The 23,535-nt window shown below is 44.8% G+C and overlaps 1 protein-coding gene across 2 annotated transcripts in view; it reads left to right on the plus strand.

Annotated features, from left to right (window-relative positions):
- Zfat (zinc finger and AT-hook domain containing) overlaps window positions 1–23,535 on the plus strand; it is a 214,114-nt gene that overhangs the window by 170,017 nt on the left and 20,562 nt on the right. For both annotated transcript variants that reach the window (XM_004656180.2, XM_045144010.1), the window contains exons 12-15: window positions 1,726–1,864; window positions 10,220–10,338; window positions 19,841–19,967; window positions 22,385–22,515. In XM_004656180.2, the coding sequence (XP_004656237.2) occupies window positions 1,726–1,864; window positions 10,220–10,338; window positions 19,841–19,967; window positions 22,385–22,515 (516 nt within the window). The remainder of the gene's footprint in view (window positions 1–1,725; window positions 1,865–10,219; window positions 10,339–19,840; window positions 19,968–22,384; window positions 22,516–23,535) is intronic.

A 23,535-nucleotide genomic window follows, 5' to 3' on the forward strand; every position in this document is an offset into this window, starting at 1 on the left:
GTCTCTGTTGAGACTCAGGACAATCTCTTAACACCAGGGATCCCTGATATAATAAAAAAAGCAAATTACATACTTCTAACATAGAGTAAACATTACTCATTTCTGTTACCTAATTCCTGACAAAAAGTAGCTTAAGTAAGGAAGGGTTTGTTTTGGTGTAGAGTTTCAAGGGGTTAGAACCCATCGTGGTGAGAAACCATGTTGGCAGAAACAGGAAGTCGGTTAGTCCCCTTGCATCTATTCAGGAAATAAATGGGTAAATAGGAACTGGGGCTGGCTATAAAGACTAAAGGCCTACCCCTAGTGACCCACTTCCTACAGCAAGGTTCTGTCTCCTAAAGGTTCCACATCTTCCCAAACACCACCACTACCTGGAAACCAACTGTTCAAACACATGAACCTATGAGGAACATTTTCTGTTCAAACCATAACAATTCCATAACAATAATAGCAGTAAAGTTGGGAGGGCACCCTTTCCTGGAGCAGGGGCAGGTTCTAGAGACGAGGCAAGACTCAGTAAATGGTTGGGTAGTGAAAGAGTCTATGGTAATGTCAGCTTTTTTAAATTTTTTGATTGGTTGATTTATTGATTTTAGGCAGGGTCTTGCTCTAGTGTGGGATAACCTGGAATTTACTGTGTCATTTTCAGGCTTGCCTTAAACCCACAGTGATTCTCCTACTTCTGTCTCCTTAGTGCTTGGATTAAAGGCATGTGCCACCATGCCCAGCATGATGTCAGCTTTTAGTAGCAGTGCTTAGCTGAGCTAAAGTCACCAGTGGAAACAGGAGAAACACTTGATATGGGGCACCTTGGGTGACATCTCCTTTCAGCGTGCCCTGACAAGGGAGTTGTTAGCCCCGTGACGTTCTGAGGGGAGAGTGAAGTTCTGAGAGGCTCTGCAGCTTGTCTGGGCTCGTTGCTGGTGAGCGCCCGCCACCCTGGGCTTTCTTGCCCGGAGCCCCGTGCTGGTTGAGCACTGGGCGTCGAGGGCTGTCGTAGGGTCTCCTCTCCTCTAAGCCAGGAAGCTGTGTGACTAAACGGGCCCGAATGTCGGGAGGAACCCCTGCCGGGTTGGGAGGACTGTTGGGAACGGACAGGAGCATGGCCGACAGGGGTCAGGAACACGGCTGTCACCCAGCCACTGCTGCTCGCACTGGGCTCCCAGGCGGCTGATGGGCACCTCTTCCCTCTCGTCATGAGTGCCCTGAAGCACTGTGGCAGAAGCCTGATGAGGACGTGTACCCATCTGCCCATTTGCGTCTTTACCCTGAAGGTGCCTGGTGAAGGTTCAGGTAGATTTTGATGGGTGTGCCTGCCTCGTGTCTGACCCTTACATGCAGGTCCAGGGCCACTCAGTGTCCATCTTGCTAAAGGACAGAGCGCCTGGGGCATCGATTGGAATGGGAACTGCTTCACATGCATCTGCTTACACTGGCAATACTTGAGTGCTCTGCTTTTGTGTTTAATCTCGAACAAGAACTATAGATTCTCAGGTGGACGAAAAAAGGCAAAAACGAAGAAGGTAAACTTGTTCAGCAGAGACTCTGGGAACACCCTGTCCCAGTTTTCTTAGTGTGTTATGTGGAGGCAGAGCTCAGTAGCCCAATGCCTGCATTTTCCTAGGGCCCCTCACAACTGTCATGGCAGGCAGACATTGGAGGGGACACAAAGCAAATTGTGCTCCTCTGCTACCCTGGGACTCACCTCCCCTCTTGTCTCCCCAGCCTTTCCGCTGTGCGCACTGTCATTACTCCTGCAACATCTCTGGCTCACTGAAACGGCACTACAACCGGAAGCACCCTAACGAGGAGTATGCCAACGTGGGCAGTGGGGAGCTTGCTGCCGAAGTGCTCATCCAGCAAGGTAAGGGAGGCACTGCGCTGCCGGCTCCCTAGCTCCTGTCACACCTGGGAACGTTCCCTCAGTGCCTGCTCTTCATTGTGATGCTGCTGCTACCACCCGACCTCACTGTGATTCCCCAATGTCACACAGGGCTGGTTCACTTCAACCGTAGTGAAAATCTAACAGGACAGCAATAACAACTTACCCACAATCCCGCCTCACCCCACAACAGTATTTCTTCGTCAGTGTTGCTGCTGTCTGATATTTGTCTGCACAGAACGTTTGCATAGTGGAAAGTCTGAGGCTTATTTACTCAATACTTATTGACAGGACATTTTGTTTTCTTTTGGTCCAGTCTTCCTGATCATACTCTTGAGGGCTTTTGGGAATACGGCATTGAATGCAAGTACTGAGCAACACGTACTGAACACTAGCTGGTTTCTAGATTTTCTTTTTCTTCTTTTTCTCTCAGTGATAGCTAATGTGACTATAGCTGCATTTAGGGTTGAACATTTAGGGTTACCTGAAAATAACATTTTGAGAATGCAAATGACTTAGTCACCCTTAAAAAGAAGAATGTTTTAGAATGTTTAATGAGACTTGATGAAAACCTTTGATGGTACTGAAAAGTTTGAGTGTTTTTATGTTTCTCAAGGATTAGCTCCTGTGCTGTTAACATACACAGAAATATTTATATCCACATTCTGGTAATCTAGATGAAAATGACTGCAGTGTGTGAACTTGATTGCTGCTCCTTCCCTCAGTCCTGTGCCTGTTTGAAGCTGAAGATAGTGTTAGAAACTCTGCCTCCAGTTAGCAGATGTGGGACTGTGAGCCCTGTGGCAGCTGGGACACTCCCAAGTTTTCTGAGTCAGTGGGAAGCCAGGTTGCTAAAATTGCAATGAGATGCATCTTCATGAAATGAGGATGGATTCACTGTGTCTCATGGCACTTCGGAATCTCAGGATCTTTTTGGAGCCATCCATTGGAGGTAGCAGTGAGCATGGGATAGCGTGTGCCTCAGTTTCTTAAGCAGCAGTTTTGTGGCTCTGGGAGCAGGACCATGCAGTGGGGAGGGAGGGCCTTGACTTAAGTGGGCATTCCACCTCTTTGGTTATGCCATCTTAGACAAGTTGCCCCTTCTGCCCTCCACAGCGCCTCAGCAGTGTCTGCCAGGAGGAGGAAGAGCGATCCAGGGTCTGACATGCAACAAAGCTTTAATAATAACTTTGTTTTTTTTTTTCTGAGAATACCCAAGACTTTGGGAACCATTGCTTCTTTTCTCTCCCTTTTCTTTGGGGATGGGACCCAGGTCCTTGCCCATGCTTGACTGCTGAGCTTCATGCCAGCGGTCTTCGTTAAGGCCTCCCTACCCAGCCACCACTGCATGACTTCTGACAGTTCTCACTCCCAGGACTCCTGAGGGAGGGTGGATTGCCGTAGAGTGACCATCAGTGCTAGGCAGGAGGCTGGGCTTCTCTTTCACCTCCCTCACACTGTCGGATAGGATTGGCAGGAAACAGACATGTGCTGTGCTGGTGGGACAGCCTCGTGGCTCTGCCTGATGATACCGTTGCTGCTTGGTGCTCCTAGACCTTCACCACTGCCCTGTGATGGGCTAAATTTGAATTGTCTTATGTCCCAAGTTCTCTGCTAACTTTCCAAGGTTCCCTGTAATCAATCGACGTTCCCTGACAGAACCTAGGCTTCATATTAATCTTAGCCAGGGATATGTTTGGTCATCTTCTTTCACATATCTCCATCCTCTACACCCCTTTCCAGGTCCATGTTGGAGAGGAAGGCTACTGTATAGCACTTGACTTTCAAAAAATATTCTATTTATTTTAAGCCAGGCGTGGTGGTGCCTTTAATCCCAGCACTCGGGAGGCAGAGGTAGGAGGATTGCCATGAGTTCGAGGCCACCCTGAGACTCCATAGTGAATTCCAGGTCAGCCTGGCCTAGAGTGAGATCCCACCTTAAAAAACAAAAAAAAAAGTTGGGCTGGAGAGATGGCTTAGCGGTTAAGCGCTTGCCTGTGAAGCCTAAGGACCCCGGTTCGAGGCTCGGTTCCCCAGGTCCCACGTTAGCCAGATGGACAAGGGGGCGCACGCGTCTGGAGTTCGTTTGCAGTGGCTGGAGGCCCTGGCACGCCCATTCTCTCTGTCTCCCTCTATCTGTCTTTCTCTCTGTGTCTGTCGCTCTCAAATAAATAAATAAATAAAAATTTTTTAAAAAAAGTATATACATATGTTTATTTTTAAATTATAATAAATTATATAAATTTTTAAATTATAATAAATTATATAAATTTATTTTTAAATGAGAGATGGGGGGCCAGGGGCAGGAAGAGGAAGAGAGAGAGAGACTCCTGCCATTGTAAATGAACTGCAGACACCTGCACCACTTAGTGCATCTGGCTTTACATGGGAAGTGGGAAACTGAACCCAGGCCATCAGGCTTTGCAAGCAAGTACCTTTAACCACTGAGCCATCTCTCCAGCCCCCACGCTGTACTGTTGTGATTTGGGGGAGAATCTCCTCCAGAGTCAAACTACCAATGGAGGAATCGAAGCACGGTTCAGTAATCTCAGAGCGCAGTGCTCACACCATTCTTAGGTCCGCATGTGGGAAGAAGGGAAAGAGAACATGAGATGGGCTTAAATCATTTGGAAATGAGTGAATGTTTGGTACCACTGGAATTTTTTATTAGCTTCTGATTAAGTTCAAGTAATTCTCCCCTTCTCCAGTTGGCTTTATTTCGGCCGACTTCAGGCCACAAACGGAACAAGCAGCTAAGCTCGTCCCAGTCTCCTGACTCAGCGTCTGGTGCTGTGCTGTCGCGTATGTGCTTGGCCTTCGAGACCCTGTGCTTGTGAACGCGGTGGAGTACCGAGGCCAGGGGAGAAGTGCAGTGCTGGTCTGGGACTGGGCTTGTCGCAGGGTGTTGACAGGTCCCATGTGGGATGCCCTTTACTTTCCCATATTTTTTTTTCCCCAAGGCTAGTTGCTAATTTGACCCAAGGCTGATTGTGTGACCTGTCTGTCTCTGTTGTTTGGCCTTTGCTATAGTCTCAGATTGCAAGCTCTTGGGAATCTTTGGTTTCCAGGGGCTCCTCTTTGGATTTCGAAGTATCAGCCTGGTTAATGAAAACAGGCACTTGTTTTCCTCTGCAGTATCTTTCCTGAGCTGTTTTTCACAAGAATCCCAAAGGAAGAGAGGCTCAGGTTTAATACAGGATTCAGATAGCCCTGAGTCCTAAATCCAGGTATGACCTATCACATGCCATTACACTAGAAACCTGCTTTCATGCGATCTCCACTTAATTTCTGTTCCTTGTTCAGTGGCAAGTGAGAATGTCAGCAGAGTCCTAGAACATCTTTGAATTGCTTGGTCCTGAATTTTCTACTGTTGTGAAAATACCAAAGCTCTTATCCTTAAGAAAGCCATGGCATGCAGTCGGCAGAGTCCTGGGCATCCTGAGGATGTGGGCTGGTAAAGTGCACTTTCTTTCCACAGTGAAGCTGTTGTGCTCATTTCCCCAGCATGCCTGTGCTCATTTCCTCCGGCTGTTGTAGTTATCTTACAGTCATGAATCCCACCAAGCTAAAAGAGAAATGGTAACAACTCTGTGTTCCTTATAGAGACTCCAGGGAGCATCTGCTTCTGGCCTTTCCCATTATTTAGAAGCTATCTCTCTTTTTCTTCTTCTTCTTCTTTTTTTTTTTTAAGAGAGAAGGAGGGGGAATTGGCACACCAAGGCCTCAGCCCCTGCAATCGGACTTCAGGTACTTGTGCCACCTAGTGGGCATATACGACCTTGTGCTTACCTCACCTTTGTGAGTCTGGTTTATGTGGAATCTGGAGAGTCAAACATGGGTCCTTAGGCTTCGTGGGCAAGCTCCTTAACAGCTAAGGTATCTCTCCAGCACAGAGGCCACCATACTTGACTGACTAATACCTCCTTCATTTCTAAGCCAGAATAGTGGGCATTTTCTCATACCACATGTCTGCGACCATCACCTTTGATCCTTTTGTGATTGTATTGTATTGTATCTGCTTAATGGTCTAGAATGATCTCACCAGAGTCCTTAACTGAATCATATCTGGTGAAATCCCTTCCTCATGCAAGGTACCATGTTGGTGTGTCCCAAGCATTTGAGTGTCCATATCTTTGGAGCACCCAGTACTCTGCCTCTTGAATATCCTGGCTTCGTTAAGGATATGAGCTTTGACATGCTTACATCAGTAGAAAACTCAGGGCCAAGAGTGTAAGCAAGTTGCTTTGAATCATATTTACAAGTGTTCACTGCCTGCCTCATGAACTTAGACTACTGAACAGGAAATTGAGTTTTCCATGATGTCAGCCTCCACAAAGCAACACAAATATTTTAATGCCAGGAATTTCTCTAAGATATATTACATTCTGTAAAGAGCAAAAAATGCCATGATCAGTTTTTAAATTGTTCCTGAAGTGCTTTACTTTTGCCTGGTCCACCAGGCCAGGTGCGAAAATTGGGGTTTGGTCATTTGATATTTGTGAAGCGCTCTCAGTATCGGTGCTGTGAACAAACTGCCCAAGTCTTCTACTGACCTTTACTGTGCATTGCCAAAAATTTAATGAATTGGAGTAGAAATTTATTTCTCTCAGCTTTGATGTCAATTACCTAGCATAGTTATGCATTCTGTCTTAGATTACAAATTTCCATTTGTTGTTGTTTAATTAAAGTTACTATGGTAAAGGTTGAAGTTTTAATGAATGTGATGACATTATCTTATTAAGTTCTATTTAAACACAATATAAGGATGTTTTTCTCCCTAAATTAGTTTCTATGAAAGAGTACTCTAAAAGGAGTCCCTCATTTCATTTTGAAGCCTCCATTTGAGCTCATAGTTTGCTGCTAGTTCTTGCTACTTGTTAACTCTTTCAAGGAGAGACAGGGCCAGACTGGCCAAGGGCAAAGATAGAGAGCCTTGCTGGGAAAAGGTATTCAAGTGATCATGGGCAAAGATTTATGGTGAGGTGGACAGTTAATGATAACACATGAGGTTTAAAGCTAAAGTTGTCCTCTGGTTAAGAAAGAGCTAGGCCATTTGATCTTGTCTAACCAATGAGGTGTAATGTGTTTGAGTTGCAGAAAATAAGGGGCATGCGACATACCTTTTCTGTACAATGTCTTGTAACTTCAGAATTGGGGATCCATGCCCACAGGAGCCCTTGCCTTGGTTTCTCTTTTGTCTGGGGTGTCCCTTTGTGTTCTTTCACACTTCAGGGAGGATTGAGCCAGAGCTGTGAGGAGAGGCACTGTTGGCTTCCAGGGCTGCTGTAACTGGAGATCAGCCACTTCAGGCTCATGACCAGGCTCGTGGAGATCCCTGTGTGGGATTGGGTGAGAGAGGGCAGGCCTTGTAACCACGCCTGGCAGTGTGTGATGGATCCCCATGAGACTCTTAAACAATTTTCCTGGAAAAAGTCAACATCAGTGCTGAGTTTCTCTACCTTCTCGGTACTGCAGTGAACAATTAATAAACATGCCTCAGTGATGAACTCAGCGCTTTTAGTGCCTAAACATATGCATCTCTGTGGTTTGCTCAGGTGTAGAACAGGAGAAATAGGGTACTTTTGGACATCACCCCGCAGGCCCCCTGAGGATCTTGAAGAACCTGAGTGTGCAGCTTTAGGATCATAAACAAATGATGGGAGCTGGCACAGGTGTTTGAGCTAGGAAGGTGCTTTAGAGGAGAGACAGAGAGACAGACAAACACACTAACCAGGAAGCATATGTCTTATGGGCTGGGGATATGATAAAGCACTTGCTGTGTATGTATGAGGATCTGAGTTCAGATCCTGGAACCTGTATAAAGCTAGACATGGTGGCATTTGTCTGTAATCCCCATACATCTGTGGCCAGATAGAGGGCAGGGAACAGAGAGTCCCTTGGAGCACACAGGCCAGCAGCTGCAAACAAGAGATCCTATCTCAACAAGGTGGAGGATGAAGGCCAACTCTCTAGTTTGTGTCTTGACCTCCACATCTGTACTGTGGCACACACACCCACAAGTCACAGCCACACACACTTACATCCACATATATTCAAAGATTTTTTAAAAATATTTTTATTTTTTTGAGATAGAAAAGGAAAGAGAGTGTGAGAATGGGTACTCCAGGGCCTCTAGCCCCTGCAAACAAACTCCAGACTATTGTGCCATTTTGTGTATCTGGCTTTATATGGGTCTTGGGGAATTGAACCTGGGTCCTTTGGCTTTGCAGGCAAGCATCTTAACCACTAAGCCATCTCTCTAGCCCCAAAGATTTTTTAAAGAGTATGTTTTCCTTGGAAAATGTAGATAGCATGGTTATTTAGTGTACACAACTCACAGTGGTTCCAGCATAATCGAGGATTAAGGAGGTAAGCCCTGGAGTTGAATAGACTTGCAGTCAATTTTTTTTCTGTCTGCAGTCTGACCTTAGAAATGGTAGTACTTGCTTACAAAGTCTGACTGGCCCAGGTTCAAGTCCCCAGTACCCAGGTGAAGCCAGATGCACAAAATGACACATGTATCTGGAGTTTGTCTTCAGTAGCAGGAGGCCCTGAGGAGTCCATACTCATTCTCTGTCTGCCTGTTTCTTTCTCTCATAAATATATATATTAATAAATGGTAGCACAGCCTTAGGCCCCTGTGGCCATGTCAGTATCATTGGGCTGTTGGGGAGACAGACTGACATTTGATGATCTGGCGCATGCCCAGTGAGCAAGTGTTGTTGTGGTTCCTGTGGGTTGTGAAGGTGGAGGGAGGAGTAAAAGTGAAGCAGAATTGGATTAGAGACTGTGGAAACGAGCTGCTCTGGACTGTGCTGTGTCCAGCGAGGGGAGCTTGCCATGGCAGGAGGCAGGGCTTTGGGGTGAGAACCTTCTTCCTCGTAATGAGAGGAAGTCAGGTAGCTCTATTAGGTGATTTAGGGTGACTGGGTCCTGAATATGAAAAGCAGAAATTGTCTTTCCTTGCACTCTTCATTTTATTAGACATCAGAGAAGGATCTCAGCTCTCCTTATCTCTGGAATAAAGGAGTTACCTAGGTCTGTTTTCCAATAAACAACCCGAGCTCATTCTGGGAGGGAGTTCCCCTTCTCTAGAATTTAAATCTGATCCTAACATTGGGGTTGGTTAAGTTCAGCCCACTCCCCCAAATTTGGCTTCATGGTTGGCCTGTTCTTGAGCCAGCCGTTACCCCAGACCAGTCAGCCCTCACTCTGGCTCACGTGAGCCTGAGGTAAGGCCAAGCACAATTAGGCTGCAAGTAGTCACTTCCACTTCCCGGGTGGGAGATCTCTCTTTGCTGGCTCTTCATCTTGGCTGAACTTCCAGGTTCAGGTAGTCCTCCCTTCCACTCCCTACACCCAATGGGCGTCACCCCTCTCCCCTCCCTCATGATGGGAGCTCTGTTTCTATAGCTCCTGTTTCCTTCTCTTTATCTAATAAAGTCTCTCTAAACCTTGCCCTCTGGTCATGCAGGGTGAATTTGGTGAGGGTGTCATTGTCCAGCCCAGCCCCATGTAAAAGCCCGATTCTGGCCTAGAGAGTGGGCGCCTGGCACCAGGACCCTCGTTGACCTTCCTCCGAGAATGCTTTCATCTCCCATGTGCTCACTGGGGTCTCCTCTCCAACAGCAGTGTTTCTCTCGTAATGTATAGAAAGATAGTCTTTTCCATGACCTTAGGTTTTTGTTTTTCTGTTTTTTTTTTTTTTTTTACCTTGAGCTTTATGTCTTCCTAATTAAGGTGTTCAGATACTTCCTAGAACATGTACAAAATTTAATTGGTTCAGTCAACAGTGACACTTCAAGACGTGATCAGCGTTTTAATTTATTCTTTACTGGGAGACTCATTGCAGAACTTATACCTGTGGCTTAGATTCTCATGACAAGAGTTTTCAAAAGCCAGCTGCTGATCTTAAGTGTTTGGGGGCAAAGGAGATTGAAAACAGCAGCCTTTGATTTTCAGTGAGAAAAAAAAAAAACAAAAAAAAACCTATGTACAAATGAAAACACATAAGAAGAACTTCAGCCACTTTCCCACTCGGTCAAGGGAAGTATGCTACTTACTGGTTTCTCTCTGACATCAAAACACCAAGCAGGTGTCACTCTACAACGCTGTGTTCAGTGAGTGAGGAAAGTATGCTAGACTTAAAATCTCCACCCTGAGTAACATACATGCTGTTGCTGTTGTGTTTTAATAGTACAGTTGGTTTGGGTAGAATTACTGTAAGTGCTGTTAACAAAACAGTGCTCTCTGCAGACGCAGGGCGCTCGCCAGAGGGAGCAGTGGCGGGGCTCTTCCGTGCTGTGGACACCTCCTTTTCTCTGTCCGTGCTTGCAGGTGGCCTGAAGTGCCCTGTCTGCAGCTTCGTGTACGGCACCAAGTGGGAGTTTAACAGGCACTTGAAGAACAAACATGGCTTGAAGGTGGTGGAAATTGATGGAGACTCCAAATGGGAGGTAACTTTTTGGAATATGATGTTGATTTGGCATTTCTAAGCACTCATGACAATTCAGGCAAGCCTGAATGGTTGGGAAACTTTGGCAAGCTTTCCAGAGCATGACTTGGGAACCTCTGGGTCATATCTGGATTGATGTATGAGTTCTTACTCTTGTGTGAGTATTGCATTGGCCCCTTTGATGTTTCCCTCCCGTTTCCAAATCCTGTTTCAGACGTTGCATCTTACAGAAGAAAAGGCAGGAGACAGGTTCCTGTCCTCACTAAGAGAATGGGAAAGGGCTTCATTTCTTGATTGCAGGGCCTACTTCCCTCTACAAAGATTTGTGTTTCTTCCTTCCCCGCACCCCACAGATTGGACACATTCACCAGTCCGAGAGCAAGCGGCCACGGCTCCTTTCACACCCCCCATGTCACTGCCGCGGGCTTACTGTGGCCGCTTCCGACCGGCTTCTCAGACTCGGCACCACTCATGTTCTAATCTGGATGTTCCTCTGGTGGGGTCTGTGCTGTTCCTTGTGGGAGACTGAGCTGCATTTCTGGCCTCTTCTTACCAGGTAGCAGCAGAGCACCCTGCCCTTCTAGCACCAGTCAGAAACCAAGATGCTTCCCGAACACTGCCAGTCGTCACTGTTCTCTGACAGTTATAATTACCCCCAGTTCACAAGATGACTTTATAGGACGCCCAATGGCCAGAAGGCCTTTAAAACACAGTCCACAACACATAAAGATAATAAAGCATGGTGGTATGGAAATTGTTTCAGAAGGTAAAGAAAGAGTGGCTCAGTAGAAAGGCATCTGTTACTATTGCCTGTAACTAATAGGATGAGAAAGACAGAAAATAATCGTCTCCATGGAGGCAGAAAAGGTTGCAGACAAAATTGAGTGTTCATCTCTTACAGACACTAAGCAAAACTTGAGGGATCCATTCCCATCATGACAAAAATGTCTGTGCCTCAGCCTAAAAGCCGGTGCGTGGCTTCCCTGGGAACCACTAGAGGGTTCTCCCCGAAGTCAGGAACAAGACAAGGGAGACCTGCGTTCTCCTTGTCAGCACACTGTGCTGAGGTCATTAGCCAATGTGGTAGGTAGGGAAGGTGAAACAAGAGAAATAAAGAGTACGATTGCAATTTTGGGAATCCAAAAGATAGGATGAAGGAAACTGAACAATAAGCAACAAATGAAAAGCCTAGTTGACACCCATCATTAGCATATATGTGTACGCAGATATATATATATATGTGTGTGTAGGTACAAGTATGTACACACATAAATGTACAGAACCAACCAGAATAGATGCAAAGACATTGTTTTTATAGTGCACAAACAAATTTTAAAAACAGGGTAAGTCTAGGCATAACCTTAGTAAGTCCAAAATGTAAGTTTTAAATCATAAAGTTCTCCTCAAAGAAACATGAACTTGGAGTTAAGCAGTATGGGAGCATCCATTATACATCATGAAGATGTTAATGCTCCCAAAGGTAATTTATAACATATTTCATGAATATAATCTGATCAAAATTCAAATATTAGGGTTTGTTTCCCCTAAATGTAGCCAAGCTTATTTCTAAAGTTCATTTATAAGAATAATTATGAGTAGTTGGAACACCTTGGGAAAACTAGCAATAGAACAAGATGGTCTAATGCAAAGGACAGAACATTCAGGAAGATTTATGGTCCATAGACTGTAGTATGTGATAAAGATGGTATCTCATGTTAGTAGAAGAAACTAGATGTGGGATTTGTAATGAATGATGTAGGACAGCTAAATAACCACAGAAAAGGTAAACTTGGATCATCTTCTCATAACATATATGTGTGTGTATGTATATATATCTCACATTTTATATTCATTCATATATATGTATGTGTACATACATGAAACAAATTTCAAGTGGGTGAGTGATTTGAGTATAAAAACTGTGATTCTTTTCAAATACTAAAGGATATCATAAGTGAATGAATCATTTATTAAGAATATGGAAAACTAAACTTTCCTAATTGTAATTCTATATTCAACAAGGGAAATATTGCAAGTATTCATATTCATAAAAACAATTTAGATCTCTATAAGAAAGAACTCATAACCAGAGAGATAATGATGATAAATATGATACAATTTTATTGATATTTTTAAATGCCAAAAAGAAAATGATGAAATATACTCAGTCATATCATCAAAAAATAAAACCACCAGTTTATAAAAGCTTTTTTTTAAATTTAAATTTTTTATTTTTTTAAAAATTTTTAATTTTTATTTGCATTTTCCATGATTATAAAAAAAAATCCCATGGTAATTCCCTCCCTCCCCACCCCTCTATAAAAGCTTTTGATACACTGATGAGAAAGATTGACAATCCAGTAGAAAATTGAATAAGAAATAAAAATTCACAAAAACATAAATGTAATTAACCATACCTATCTGAGAGGATGATCAGTGTCAAACATAATAAAAGGAATACTAATTAAAACTAAACCAAGATAGAAATTAGATTGACAGAAATCTAAGTAGTCCCTGCTACCTCCCTGTCAGAGTGAGCCAGCTTCTGTCCACGCTGTGGTCTTCCTACATGAAGAAGCTTCTGGAAACTGCAAGCTAAATGAACCTTTTCCTTCCCTCAGCTACTGTGCTCAGGTGTTTTGTCCCAGCAACGAGAAGGAGGCTACTGCAGTAGTGTTTATTAAGTACAATGGACCATACAAGATATGTTTTTATGGTGTGTGTGTGTGTGTGTGCGCGCGTGCGTGTGTGTGTGCACACATGCATATGCAGATGAATGTGCTCCATGCAAAGGCCAAAGGAAGACATCGGGTGTTTTCCTCTATTGCTCTTCCTCCTTCCTTCCCTGACATAGAGTTTCACATAGAGCCTGGAGCTCCCGTACTTTGGTCAAGCTGGCTGACGTTGGAGGCCCAGCAGTCCTCCTGTTCTGCCCCTCAGAGCTGGGCTTATAGGCACGCTTGGCCATGAGCAGCTTTTTATGTGGGTTCTAGGGATTGAATTTAGGACCTCAAGCATGTGCAGCAGTCATTCTTACACCCTGAGCCATCTCCCCGGCCCCGTACATATGTTTAGTCACATACATTTATAAAACTATTTGGAAAAAAATAGCAACTTAATCACCATTGAGGGATACTAGGAAATCAACTTTTTATGTTGAAAATTTGTAATAGAGGCCAATAGTTAAGCATTTATCCTTTCTTAAAAACAACAACAAAACCATCCACTGGAAGTACAATCAAGTATTTGATGAGGGAAATTTTTTGAATGTCATCATTTTATGACAGTGACACTTGATATTGATTGTTAATTTGATAGAGCCTCGTTTGTCTTGGAGAGTTTACCTAGATTAGCCTCTGGGCATGCCCATAAGGGGTTATCGTGAGAAGATTTATTGAGGGGGGAAGACCTCCTTTAGCTGTGGGAGACACCATTACATTGACTGCAGTCCTGGACTGTAAGATGAAAAGAGCTACCAGAGCACCAGCATTCATCACTGTCTGCCTCCTTGCTGCATGGGACCATCTCTTGTTACCATACCTTTCTTGCCATCATGGACTATACCCTGGAACTATAAATAAAACCCTTCCTCCCTTAAACTGATCTTTGTCAGGTATTTTGTCCCAGCAATAACTAAGTAGCAGGTAAAGAAAATTGGTATCAAGAAGTGAGTCATGGGCTGGAGGGATGGCTTAGTGGTTAAGGCATTTGCCTGCAAAGCCAAAGGACCCAGGTTCAATTCCCCAGATCCCATGTTAGCCAGATGCACAAGGGGATGCACGTGTCTGGAGTTCATCTGCAATGGCTGGAGCCCTGGCATCCCCTTTCTTTCTCCCCCCGCCTCTCCCCCTTCCTCTTTCTCTGTCAAATAAATAAAAATAAAAAGAAAACATTAAAAATAAAAGAAGTGTCATTGCTGTGATAATCCTGACCATGTGGTTCTTAGTCTTTTGGAGCTGGTGTGTAGGAGGAATGTGGAAAGATTTGGAGCTTTGGACTAGAGAAGACTTACAGTGCTGCAAAACAGAGCTCAAGGTGCCGTTCTGATAGGAGTTGAAAGACCAGAGGACAGTAGGACCATGGCTGGGTAATCCATGAAATTCCAGATGGGGAAAAAGGTGTCCACTGGGAACTGGGCTAGAGGCAGTTCATGTGATATTCTGGTAAAGAAATTGGCTGTATTCTGCCAACATTCTGTGAACTTAAAGGAAAATGAATTTAAAAGTAATGGAGGGCTGGAGAGATGGCTTAGCCATTGACATGTTTGCCTGCAAAGCCAAAGGACCCAGGTTCAACTCCCCAGGACCCGTGTAAGCCAGATGCACAAGTGGGCACATGCATCTGGTGTTTGTTTGCAGTGACTGGAGGCCCTGAGCGCCCATTTTCTATCTGCCACCCCCTCCAAATAAATAATTAAAAATACATTTAAAAAGTAAAGGACTCATGTTTGGCAGAGGAAAGCCCAAAACAAAAATAGCATTGAGTGTATGGCATGACTTTTCTTTACTGCCTTAAGATTGTTAGTGAAAGAAAGTAAAATACAGAATGGAAAGGCATGAAAACTATAAAGTATGCTAGTGAAAGAAATGTAAGCAGGTTAGAAGTCTCAGGCCCAGAGACCAAAGCCCCTTCAGCTGCAGATTGTTTAAGATATCACCACCATTAAAGTGAGGCCTCCTGCGCTGCTCCAAGAAAGATGCCCTAGAGACAAAATCAACCCACTGAAGGCTCTGGTTGAGAATGCAAATTCAGTTGTAAGGAAAATGTCTGGAAAGATCACACTTAAGCTACTCCCAGTTCTCCAAGGTCAGCATAGAAAAGCTACTGAAACTGTCTTCTCTGGACTCCAGGAGTATCACAATATGATAGGAGATCTTGGTGGCATCTCCCATAGGGTGATGATTTTGGAAAATTGAAAAATGTAACATGTGTGGGGTCAGGGAAGATTGCATCATGAGTTTACGTGGTTCAGAGTTAAGAGACGGTCTTTTTGAGTCTCAGGTGAGACTTTCAGACTTTTTGTAGCATTGGAAATCTTAAAGGCGATGACTTTTGAAGTTAGACTGAATGAACTTTGCATTTTGAGGTGCCCATGGAGACAAGGATGGAAGGATGATTATGACTTAAATGTGATATGTTTTGGTGTCAACTTGATGAATTAAGAAAAATGTGAGCTTTTGAGTGATAGGTTTTAAGTCTTGTCTTTGTTATCTATATATTGACTTTGAGCCTTTGTGTAAGCATTTAATCCTTATAACCATACAGTCAGCTGATAGCTTGAGAGGTTGAAAGGATTGTGGGAGACATAATGCTAGATGTCTCTGGTGGTCTGTGTTGTCAAACTTGATAGGATCTAGAATCATCTGTGAGGGATTACCTAGATTAGGTTAGTCTCTGGATAAACCCATACAAAGGGTTGTCTAGATTTGTTTAATTGAGGTAGAAGACCACCTTAACTGTGGGCAGCAGCATCCCATGGGCTGGGGTCCTGGACTGTATAAACAGGAGAGAGCTGGTTGAGCAGCAGCCTTCATCATTCTGCTTCCTCACTGTAGACAGAATATGACTAGGTACTTCATGCTCCTGTCGCCATGCCTTCTCCACCAAGATGAACTACAACCTGAAACACTAAGCTGGAATAAATTCTTCTGCTCGACTGATTTTAGTGAGGTATTTTTGTCTCAACCATGAGAAGATAACTAATATAGTGACCTTCTAATGATAGAACACATCCATGCCCTGCCCTTTTGACTCTTTATATTGATATTTCTGAAACAATTTCCTTTCTGTATTATGATTGAAAAAATAAATGACAAAAAACTACTAACATTACAAAGAAGACACATCCAGTCAAGGTTGTTCTCCTGCAGAAAGAGTTCAGTGACGGTCACAAAGCATTCTTTCCTGCAAGAGAACTCAAATATAACTGCACTTCTGGTTCATATCCAACTCCCAGTGGACAGTCTGCAGATGGAGGAGCATGGAAATTGGCTCCAGGTGAGATCCAGTACACAGTCCTGATGGCTGGGAGCTCCATGCCTACTTTCTCCAATAAATAATCTGCAGAGGCCCTGTGGGGAGCAGCCAGAAGTGAAGAAAGCATATGGATTTTGAGTGTCTTATGACTTATGAATCTCTTGTAATGTGTGAACCTCATTTAAGTTTGCTTAGAACAAGTTGTTTTGAAAATGAGATTGCTGGGGAAGTTTAAAAATTGGAAACATTGCCCATTGCTCCATTATTTGATGATACGAATTTACTGCTATTTTTTTTTAAGATTTATTTTATTGTATTTATCTGAGAGAGAAGCAGAGAGAAAATGGGTACACCATGGCCTCTAGTAACTGCAAATGAATTCCAGATGCATGTGCCCCCTTGTGCATCTGGCTTATATGGGTACTGGAGAATCAAACTTGGATCCTTAGTCTTTGCAGGCAAATGCATTAACTGCTAAGCCATCTCTCCAGCCCTACTGCTATTTTTGAGTGTGATGGTATTATTGTAGTTTAGTTTGAAAGAGTTTTAGCTTTTAGGGATACATCTGAAATACTTGTGAAAGAAATTACGATTTCTGGATTTTCTTCTAAGCCCTCCAAGGGCAAGGCATGGAAGGTGTGGGTCTTTAGGCAAAAGACAACTAAACTTGGTTTGATAATTGTTCAAATTAGGTGATAGGTACATGAGAGTTTAGTATACCTATTGCTGCTTTTATGTGATTTGGAAAGTGTTTTGAAAGGTGTGTGTGTACGTGCAGAGACCACTGGACAACCTTAGGTGTCCTCCTCAGGATCACTGCCCACCTGTTTTGTCAAAAGGTCTCTCACTGGTCTGAAGCTTACCAGTTAGGCTAGACTGGCTGGCCAGTGAGTGCCAATAATCTTGTTGCTATCTCCTCAGCACTAGGACTTCAGACATGTGCCAGAATGCCCATCATTATGAGTGTTCTGGGGTTCACACCCAGTTTGTCATGCTTTAGAAGCAAGGACTTTACCAATGCTTGTCTCTCAGGCCTCAGAAGCCTTTAGTTTTTGAATGATTGGTTTCCTGTCTCTTATCTGTAAACTGTTGGATGTTGGGCCATTGTGTAAGCGCAGCAGCCTTACAACCAAACAGTTGTCTAGTAGATTGAGAGTGTGAAAGGACCGACCCATGTGCTGTGCAAAATCGTAAGGTCTGTATGTAGCCCCAAGTAAGTCCTTAGTGTTGTTGACAGTGATGGATTCCAACCTTCTCATCACCATCTCTGGTTCAGTGACTAATCTTCTGTTGTTCTAAGTTCATCCAGTAAGAATGTGCTCTCTTTATGAACTAAACATTGGAATGCCAATTCATGATATAAAATCATCCAACTTGGCCAGTTATTTTTATAAATACATGTAGTAGTGTCCTTGTCTTCCAAAGGCCTTACTTCTAGCAGACTTCAGCACCTTTATAAGAGCCATGAAAAGAGCCAATGAAAATAGTCAACAGAGAGACATCTACTTGACTTCCTAAGTGAGAATATTGAGAAGCAAGAATTGAGGGCACAGGCTGGTCAAAGTGGAATAACCTACTGCCTATTCTCAGAGGTAGAAGTGTCACTTGGCTCCCAGGAATGCCTTGCAGAGCACACTGTCCTTGTGTTGTGGTTAGAGTATACTCTCCTCATGATATGGTCATTGCATAGGCTCCTAGCATGAGATGCACACTGTCAGGAACATCTTGCAGGGTACTGTCCTTCCTGATGTGGTATTGCATAGGCTCCAAGCATGAGAGAGACAGTGCCAGGAACATCTTGCAGAGTACTGTCCTTCCTGATGTGGTATTGCATAAGCTGCCAGCGTGAGAGACACACTGTCAGGAATGCATTACACAGCACTGGCTTTCCTGACATGGTATTACAAAGGCTCCCAGCATGAGAGACGCACTATCAGGAATGCCTTACAGAGCACTGTCCTTCCTGATGTGGTACTGCATAGGCTCCTAGAATGAGAGGCGCACTGTCAGTGGCTAGGCCATGATGTAGTCCAGTGTTTCCTGGTGCGTTGCTCAGTGGTATTTTAAATGTTCTTCTTTTTGCTTATTCCTGCATCTACCAGATCTCATTGAGTGTCTAGTGTATGTCAGGCTGGAGTCACTTAAATGTACTTGGCCAGTTAGCTGTGAGAGGACGATCACTTGCTGCTCTGAAACTCTGTCTCAGTCACTGATGAATGTTTTGGAACATGGCCTTGGTGCCCATGAACTCTGGCCAAAGTCCCCCTCTTGTTCTTTACTGGTGGGTGCACAGCCACTGCCTCGTAAGTTTGATTAAATTCTTTTTTTTTTTTTAAGAAAGCATCTTTCTTCAGCTCTGCCTGCTTCTTTTTTTTTTTTTTAATTTTTATTTATTTATTTGAGAGCAACAGACACAGAGAGAAAGACAGATAGAGGGGAGAGAGAGAGAATGGGCGTGCCAGGGCTTCCAGCCTCTGCAAACGAACTCCAGATGCATGCGCCCCTTGTGCATCTGGCTAACGTGGGACCTGGGGAACCGAGCCTCGAACTGGGGTCCTTAGGCTTCACAGGCAAGCGCTTAACCGCTAAGCCATCTCTCCAGCCCTTGATTAAATTCTTTAACCTTACTGGTAGACGGTTACTATTAGTATTTAATTCTGTAGATAGTTAATCTTAGCTCTTCTCTCCTTGAGATAGAGGTGCCTGTGAACATCACTTTAGCTGCTTCTGTCCCCACAGTCCTGATGCTAGAGAACGTTGGATTGTCTACCATGTCTGTCATGAGAAATAGTGGAGTGAGCAGCTGGTGTTCACTGGACTCCTACCATGGGCCAGCACCTGTGCTTTGCATGTTATATGTTTCCGTGTCTTCACTTTCCTGCCTTCTACCATGGGCTAGTCCTTTCCTCTATTGGCCACATGGCAGAGGGCCAGTGGAAAGGGCTGGTTAGGGCTGGTGTTAGTAGCAGTGGGAGGAGAAGAGAAACTGTGGAAGAGCATGCACTACATCTCTTGGAACATCCTGGCTACGTTTAGGAGACTCAGCCCTGCTGCAAGCATGAAGAGCAGAAACTTCCCCTGAGGTGAGGTGGCCTTCCCATGTCTTAGCATGTGAATACTCTTCCTTGAGATGCCTGTTTATTGGAGCATCTAGGTTCTAAGGGATGTCATATTAGTGAGGTGTCACAAAAAGTGTCCTTTGCGGGATTGGAGAGATGACTTAGTGGTTAAGGCATTTATCTGCAAATCCAAAGAACCCAGGTTCAATTCCCCAGGACCCATGTAAGCTAGATACACAAGATGGCACATGCATCTGGAGTTTGCAGTGGCTGGATGCCCTGGTGTGCCCATTCTCTCTCTGTGTCTCTCTTCTTCTCTCTCTCTCTGTCTGACTCTGTCTCTCTCAAATAAATAAATAAAATATTCTTTTAAAAAGTGTTCTTTGCTGTGTGTTTGTCTTATCTTGGAAATTCAATGTAGCTGTCAGTCTTTCAAAAGGATGCTGAGATACTGTGTTTGGTTTTTAGCCAGCAACAGAAACTCCTGAGGAGCCCTCCACCCAGTATCTCCACATCACAGAGGCCGAAGAGGATGTTCAGGGAACGCAAGCAGCTGTGGCCGCACTCCAGGACCTGCGATACACCTCAGAGAGTGGTGAGGGCACCCCTGGCTTTATTTGTTAACCTAGAACTGCTCTTCACATAATGAATGAACATGCGAATGAATGGTGTCTACCTATTGACCCACATCAAGACTCCTTTCCCAGCATTCTGATGACAGAAACAGCCCTGTTGTCAGGATCCAGGACATCTTCCCATTTAAATGTCCCAGAATGAGTCCAGTGAGGATGGAGCTCTGTTGCATGGTTGCATGACTTCCCTACATGGGTCCCATTTACTTCCTGGAACAGCCACCTGCCAGCAGCAGTGTTTAAGTCTCACTTGGCAAGTGTACAGGTGGCTTTGCCCTGAACATAGAGGACAGGCATGTCCCACTGCCAAATTAAGCTGCTTCTGCAGTCTGGGACACCACCGCCCCCATCCCATCTTCCACATGGCCATCTCCACCAAGGGCTTCAACCCTAGACAGACCAAGCAGTCTACAGCTGTGTGCTGAGGATCACCACATTCTTCCCCAAAGGCCAGATCTGGATTTTTGCATCAAATGTTACAGTTTTCAAATTTTGGAAGCTTTAAAAGCCCATGCCACATTAGTGCTAGTTGGGCCATTATATATGGAAAATATGTTGCTTTAATGCCAGGTGTGCTTGGGGATGGGGTGAAGAAAGCAGGACTTCAAGGAGCCAGATGCGTGACCACTGAGACACTGGGTGGGAAGCAGTCTCTCGCCTGAGCTAAAGCCCCAAACCCAAGGGTGAAGAAGGCTCCCCAGAAGCTCGTGTGGGCCTGTTCTAGGAGAAGGTAGCCTGGTGGGACAAAGTGTGCTAGAGGGCAGTGGTGAGAAAGCGCCCCACGCCAACACATGTTCAGCATCAGGCTGTTAGGCAGGGCTTCTTGCCTGGGCTTCTGTCTTCCATGTTCTGGGATGCTGGCCATCGGCCCAGGATTGCAGATTGTAGCATGTGTTCATTCATCCCTGGACACACATACTTGCCTCCAGTGTCATTGGCTGGCTCCTCAGTTCTGACTCTGTGTCTCAGCAGGCCAGATCACTTGCTTCACCTCCAGGCTGTCTGTCTCCTGCTTGCTAGCCCTGGTGTGTGCTTCTCTGGCCAGGTTCTGTTGGTACCAGCATGAGCCACATTTCGCACATGTATGCTCCAGTGTTCCCTTCCCCCTCCCTTCATTGTCTCTGCACAACTGTCCCACATGTTCAGCGCTCAGAATGTACGTCATCCATTGGGATCCCATCAGACTTTCCTGTACCACACCCCTCAGTGTTCCTAATACAATGCGCTGTCATGTTTTACTGGCACATGGGTCTTGGGAGGCTGTGAGAAAAAGGGAGTGGTAGTTAGTTCTTTATATATATATTCCTAGTGGGACTTTCCTGGCTGATTTATGGCAGGGCTGGATAAATTTGACCACTGGGGGAAAGAATGGAGGAGGAGCTAGAGTGTGACCTCAGTAAGTCTTCCAGGTAAATGGGTTAGTCTGTGGAGGTTCAAGCTGCAAAACTCCTCTGTATTGTTTCCAAGGATGTAAGGAGTTACAGGGGTGAGGCTGTGAGGTGCAGGATGTGGGATGCTGGGTGGTGCATTGTGAATGAATGTAAATCACATCAGTTTTGTGCCAGGTTCTCCCCACTACACAGAACATGTAAGGCCACCTTTTCTGATCTCTTATTGATGGATCCACATTGGCACGTGGCGTGCAGTTGCCCGCGAGGGCATAAATATTGGCCAAGACTTGATATTACGAAGCCTGAAGACAAGTAGCAGTGTTGCTTTGAATAAGCTAGTGACCAGGGGAGGGTATGCTTAGAGAGTTAAAGATGGGCAGCAGGTGGAGAGGGCGTAGGAAGGGCACACTCCGTTGCAGCCCCCGTGATCTGGGTTCCAGACTTGAATGGATTAGAAGAGAAGTTGGTCTGGAGTTTGAAATCCTGCTAACTTGACAATGGCACAGGCTTAGGCGCCTTGCCTGTCCCCTGGAGCTGTTGCCTGACCATCTGGGATGCGATGCAGAGAAACGGGTGTGCAGTTGAATGTGCCACCTGGTACTACTTAGAGTGACACTACGTGGTGAAGTTTTACATAACCACATGGAGAGTCACATAATCCTGGCTTCAGTTCCATGCTTGTGATCTCATTGTCCCAATGGCCTGAGGCCGATCTCTGTTTTATGTTTTTTGTTTTTTACCCAAGTGACATATCAACCAATTAGGGAACATACCATCTCCTCACAGTTTACTTGACTCTGGGTGATGTTTCTGTAGTATATGCTTGATAAAATTTAAGGAACCATACAAGTTGTTTCTCCTGTCAGAACAGTGACTTTGAGACTATGTGTGCTTCTAGGAGAGGGATCAACCCAGGGTCACCCCTCCAGTGACCAGGCTTGCACGGGATGCTGTTTGGCACTCTGGCCTTAATTGCTCTTTCCTCACAGGCGACCGACTGGACCCCACCGCTGTGAACATCCTGCAGCAGATCATTGAGCTGGGCGCAGAGACCCATGATGCCACTGCTGTTGCCTCAGTGGTTGCCATGGCACCCGGAACAGTAACCGTGGTGAAACAGGTGAGGACCATCTTCTCCTCGGGCCACTGCCCACTTTCCTTCCTGTTTCGGGGCTGTAGCTAGCCTGAGGTAAAGTTTGGAATGAAGTCAGTCTAGCCTCAGGCTTTCTCTTCCAGCCACGGGTTATTGTGGGAGTGTCTTCAGTGGCTGTACTTGTGAGGATATGGGCACTATATTCTGAAAACACTCCGAGGCTTCACTTCCTCTCAAGGGTTCTAAGAGTGCACATGGATTATAATGCACACACATTTGTCATATCTCTGCTGAAAATCCACCATCAGTGCTGAGACTCCACCAGGAAGTGAACTAGTGAGGGTGTGGGGCTGGCCAGAGCTACCCCGGAGTTCTTCCCTACAAAGTACCCTTTCAAAAGTGGAGCCACAACCTGCTTAGCATCACCCAGGAGAGGAGGAGAATGATGTGTTTTGGAAGAAAGTTTCATCATCTAAATTAGCAGTCACACTGTGGGACTCATTCATGCTCTGACCTCAGTAGGGACTTCTCCACCTGGTAGACCATGGTGTGTTTGATAACCCGAGCACACTTCCTGTCTGCATGTACCTGCCTCTCCATCCATAGTCTCCTGTTTTATTTGATGAAAGATTTGGTTGAGCTTGCACAGGGCTTTTATAACCAGAAAACAAAATCAGTAATACATCAGAACCAGAGAACTGTATACTTTGAAATTAAAATTCAAGTTCATGGAAAAGTATAAATGTAGACCGTTGAGTTTTACAAGGTGATCTGTTCTTTTATTGGGTTCATTGATACCAGAGTACCAACTGCTGTCAGTCAGGATTCTGGTTGTTGGAGTTTGTTGAAGGAACTAATGACTGCTACCCAGTTGGTTACTGTCTAGTAGGGAAAGGGAGGAAACAGGAAAGAACCAATGCGACATGGAACACATGAAGTGGCAGACACATGCAGTGGAACACACTTAGAATCAAGGAAGGGGAAGGCGTGGGGCCAGGAAATGTGGGTTGGAGGTTGTTTTGAGCAGGGCTTGTGAGGGCAAATGTC

The sequence above is a fragment of the Jaculus jaculus genome, chromosome 2, assembly GCF_020740685.1.
Source record: "Jaculus jaculus isolate mJacJac1 chromosome 2, mJacJac1.mat.Y.cur, whole genome shotgun sequence".
Classification (NCBI taxonomy): Eukaryota; Metazoa; Chordata; class Mammalia; order Rodentia; family Dipodidae; genus Jaculus; species Jaculus jaculus.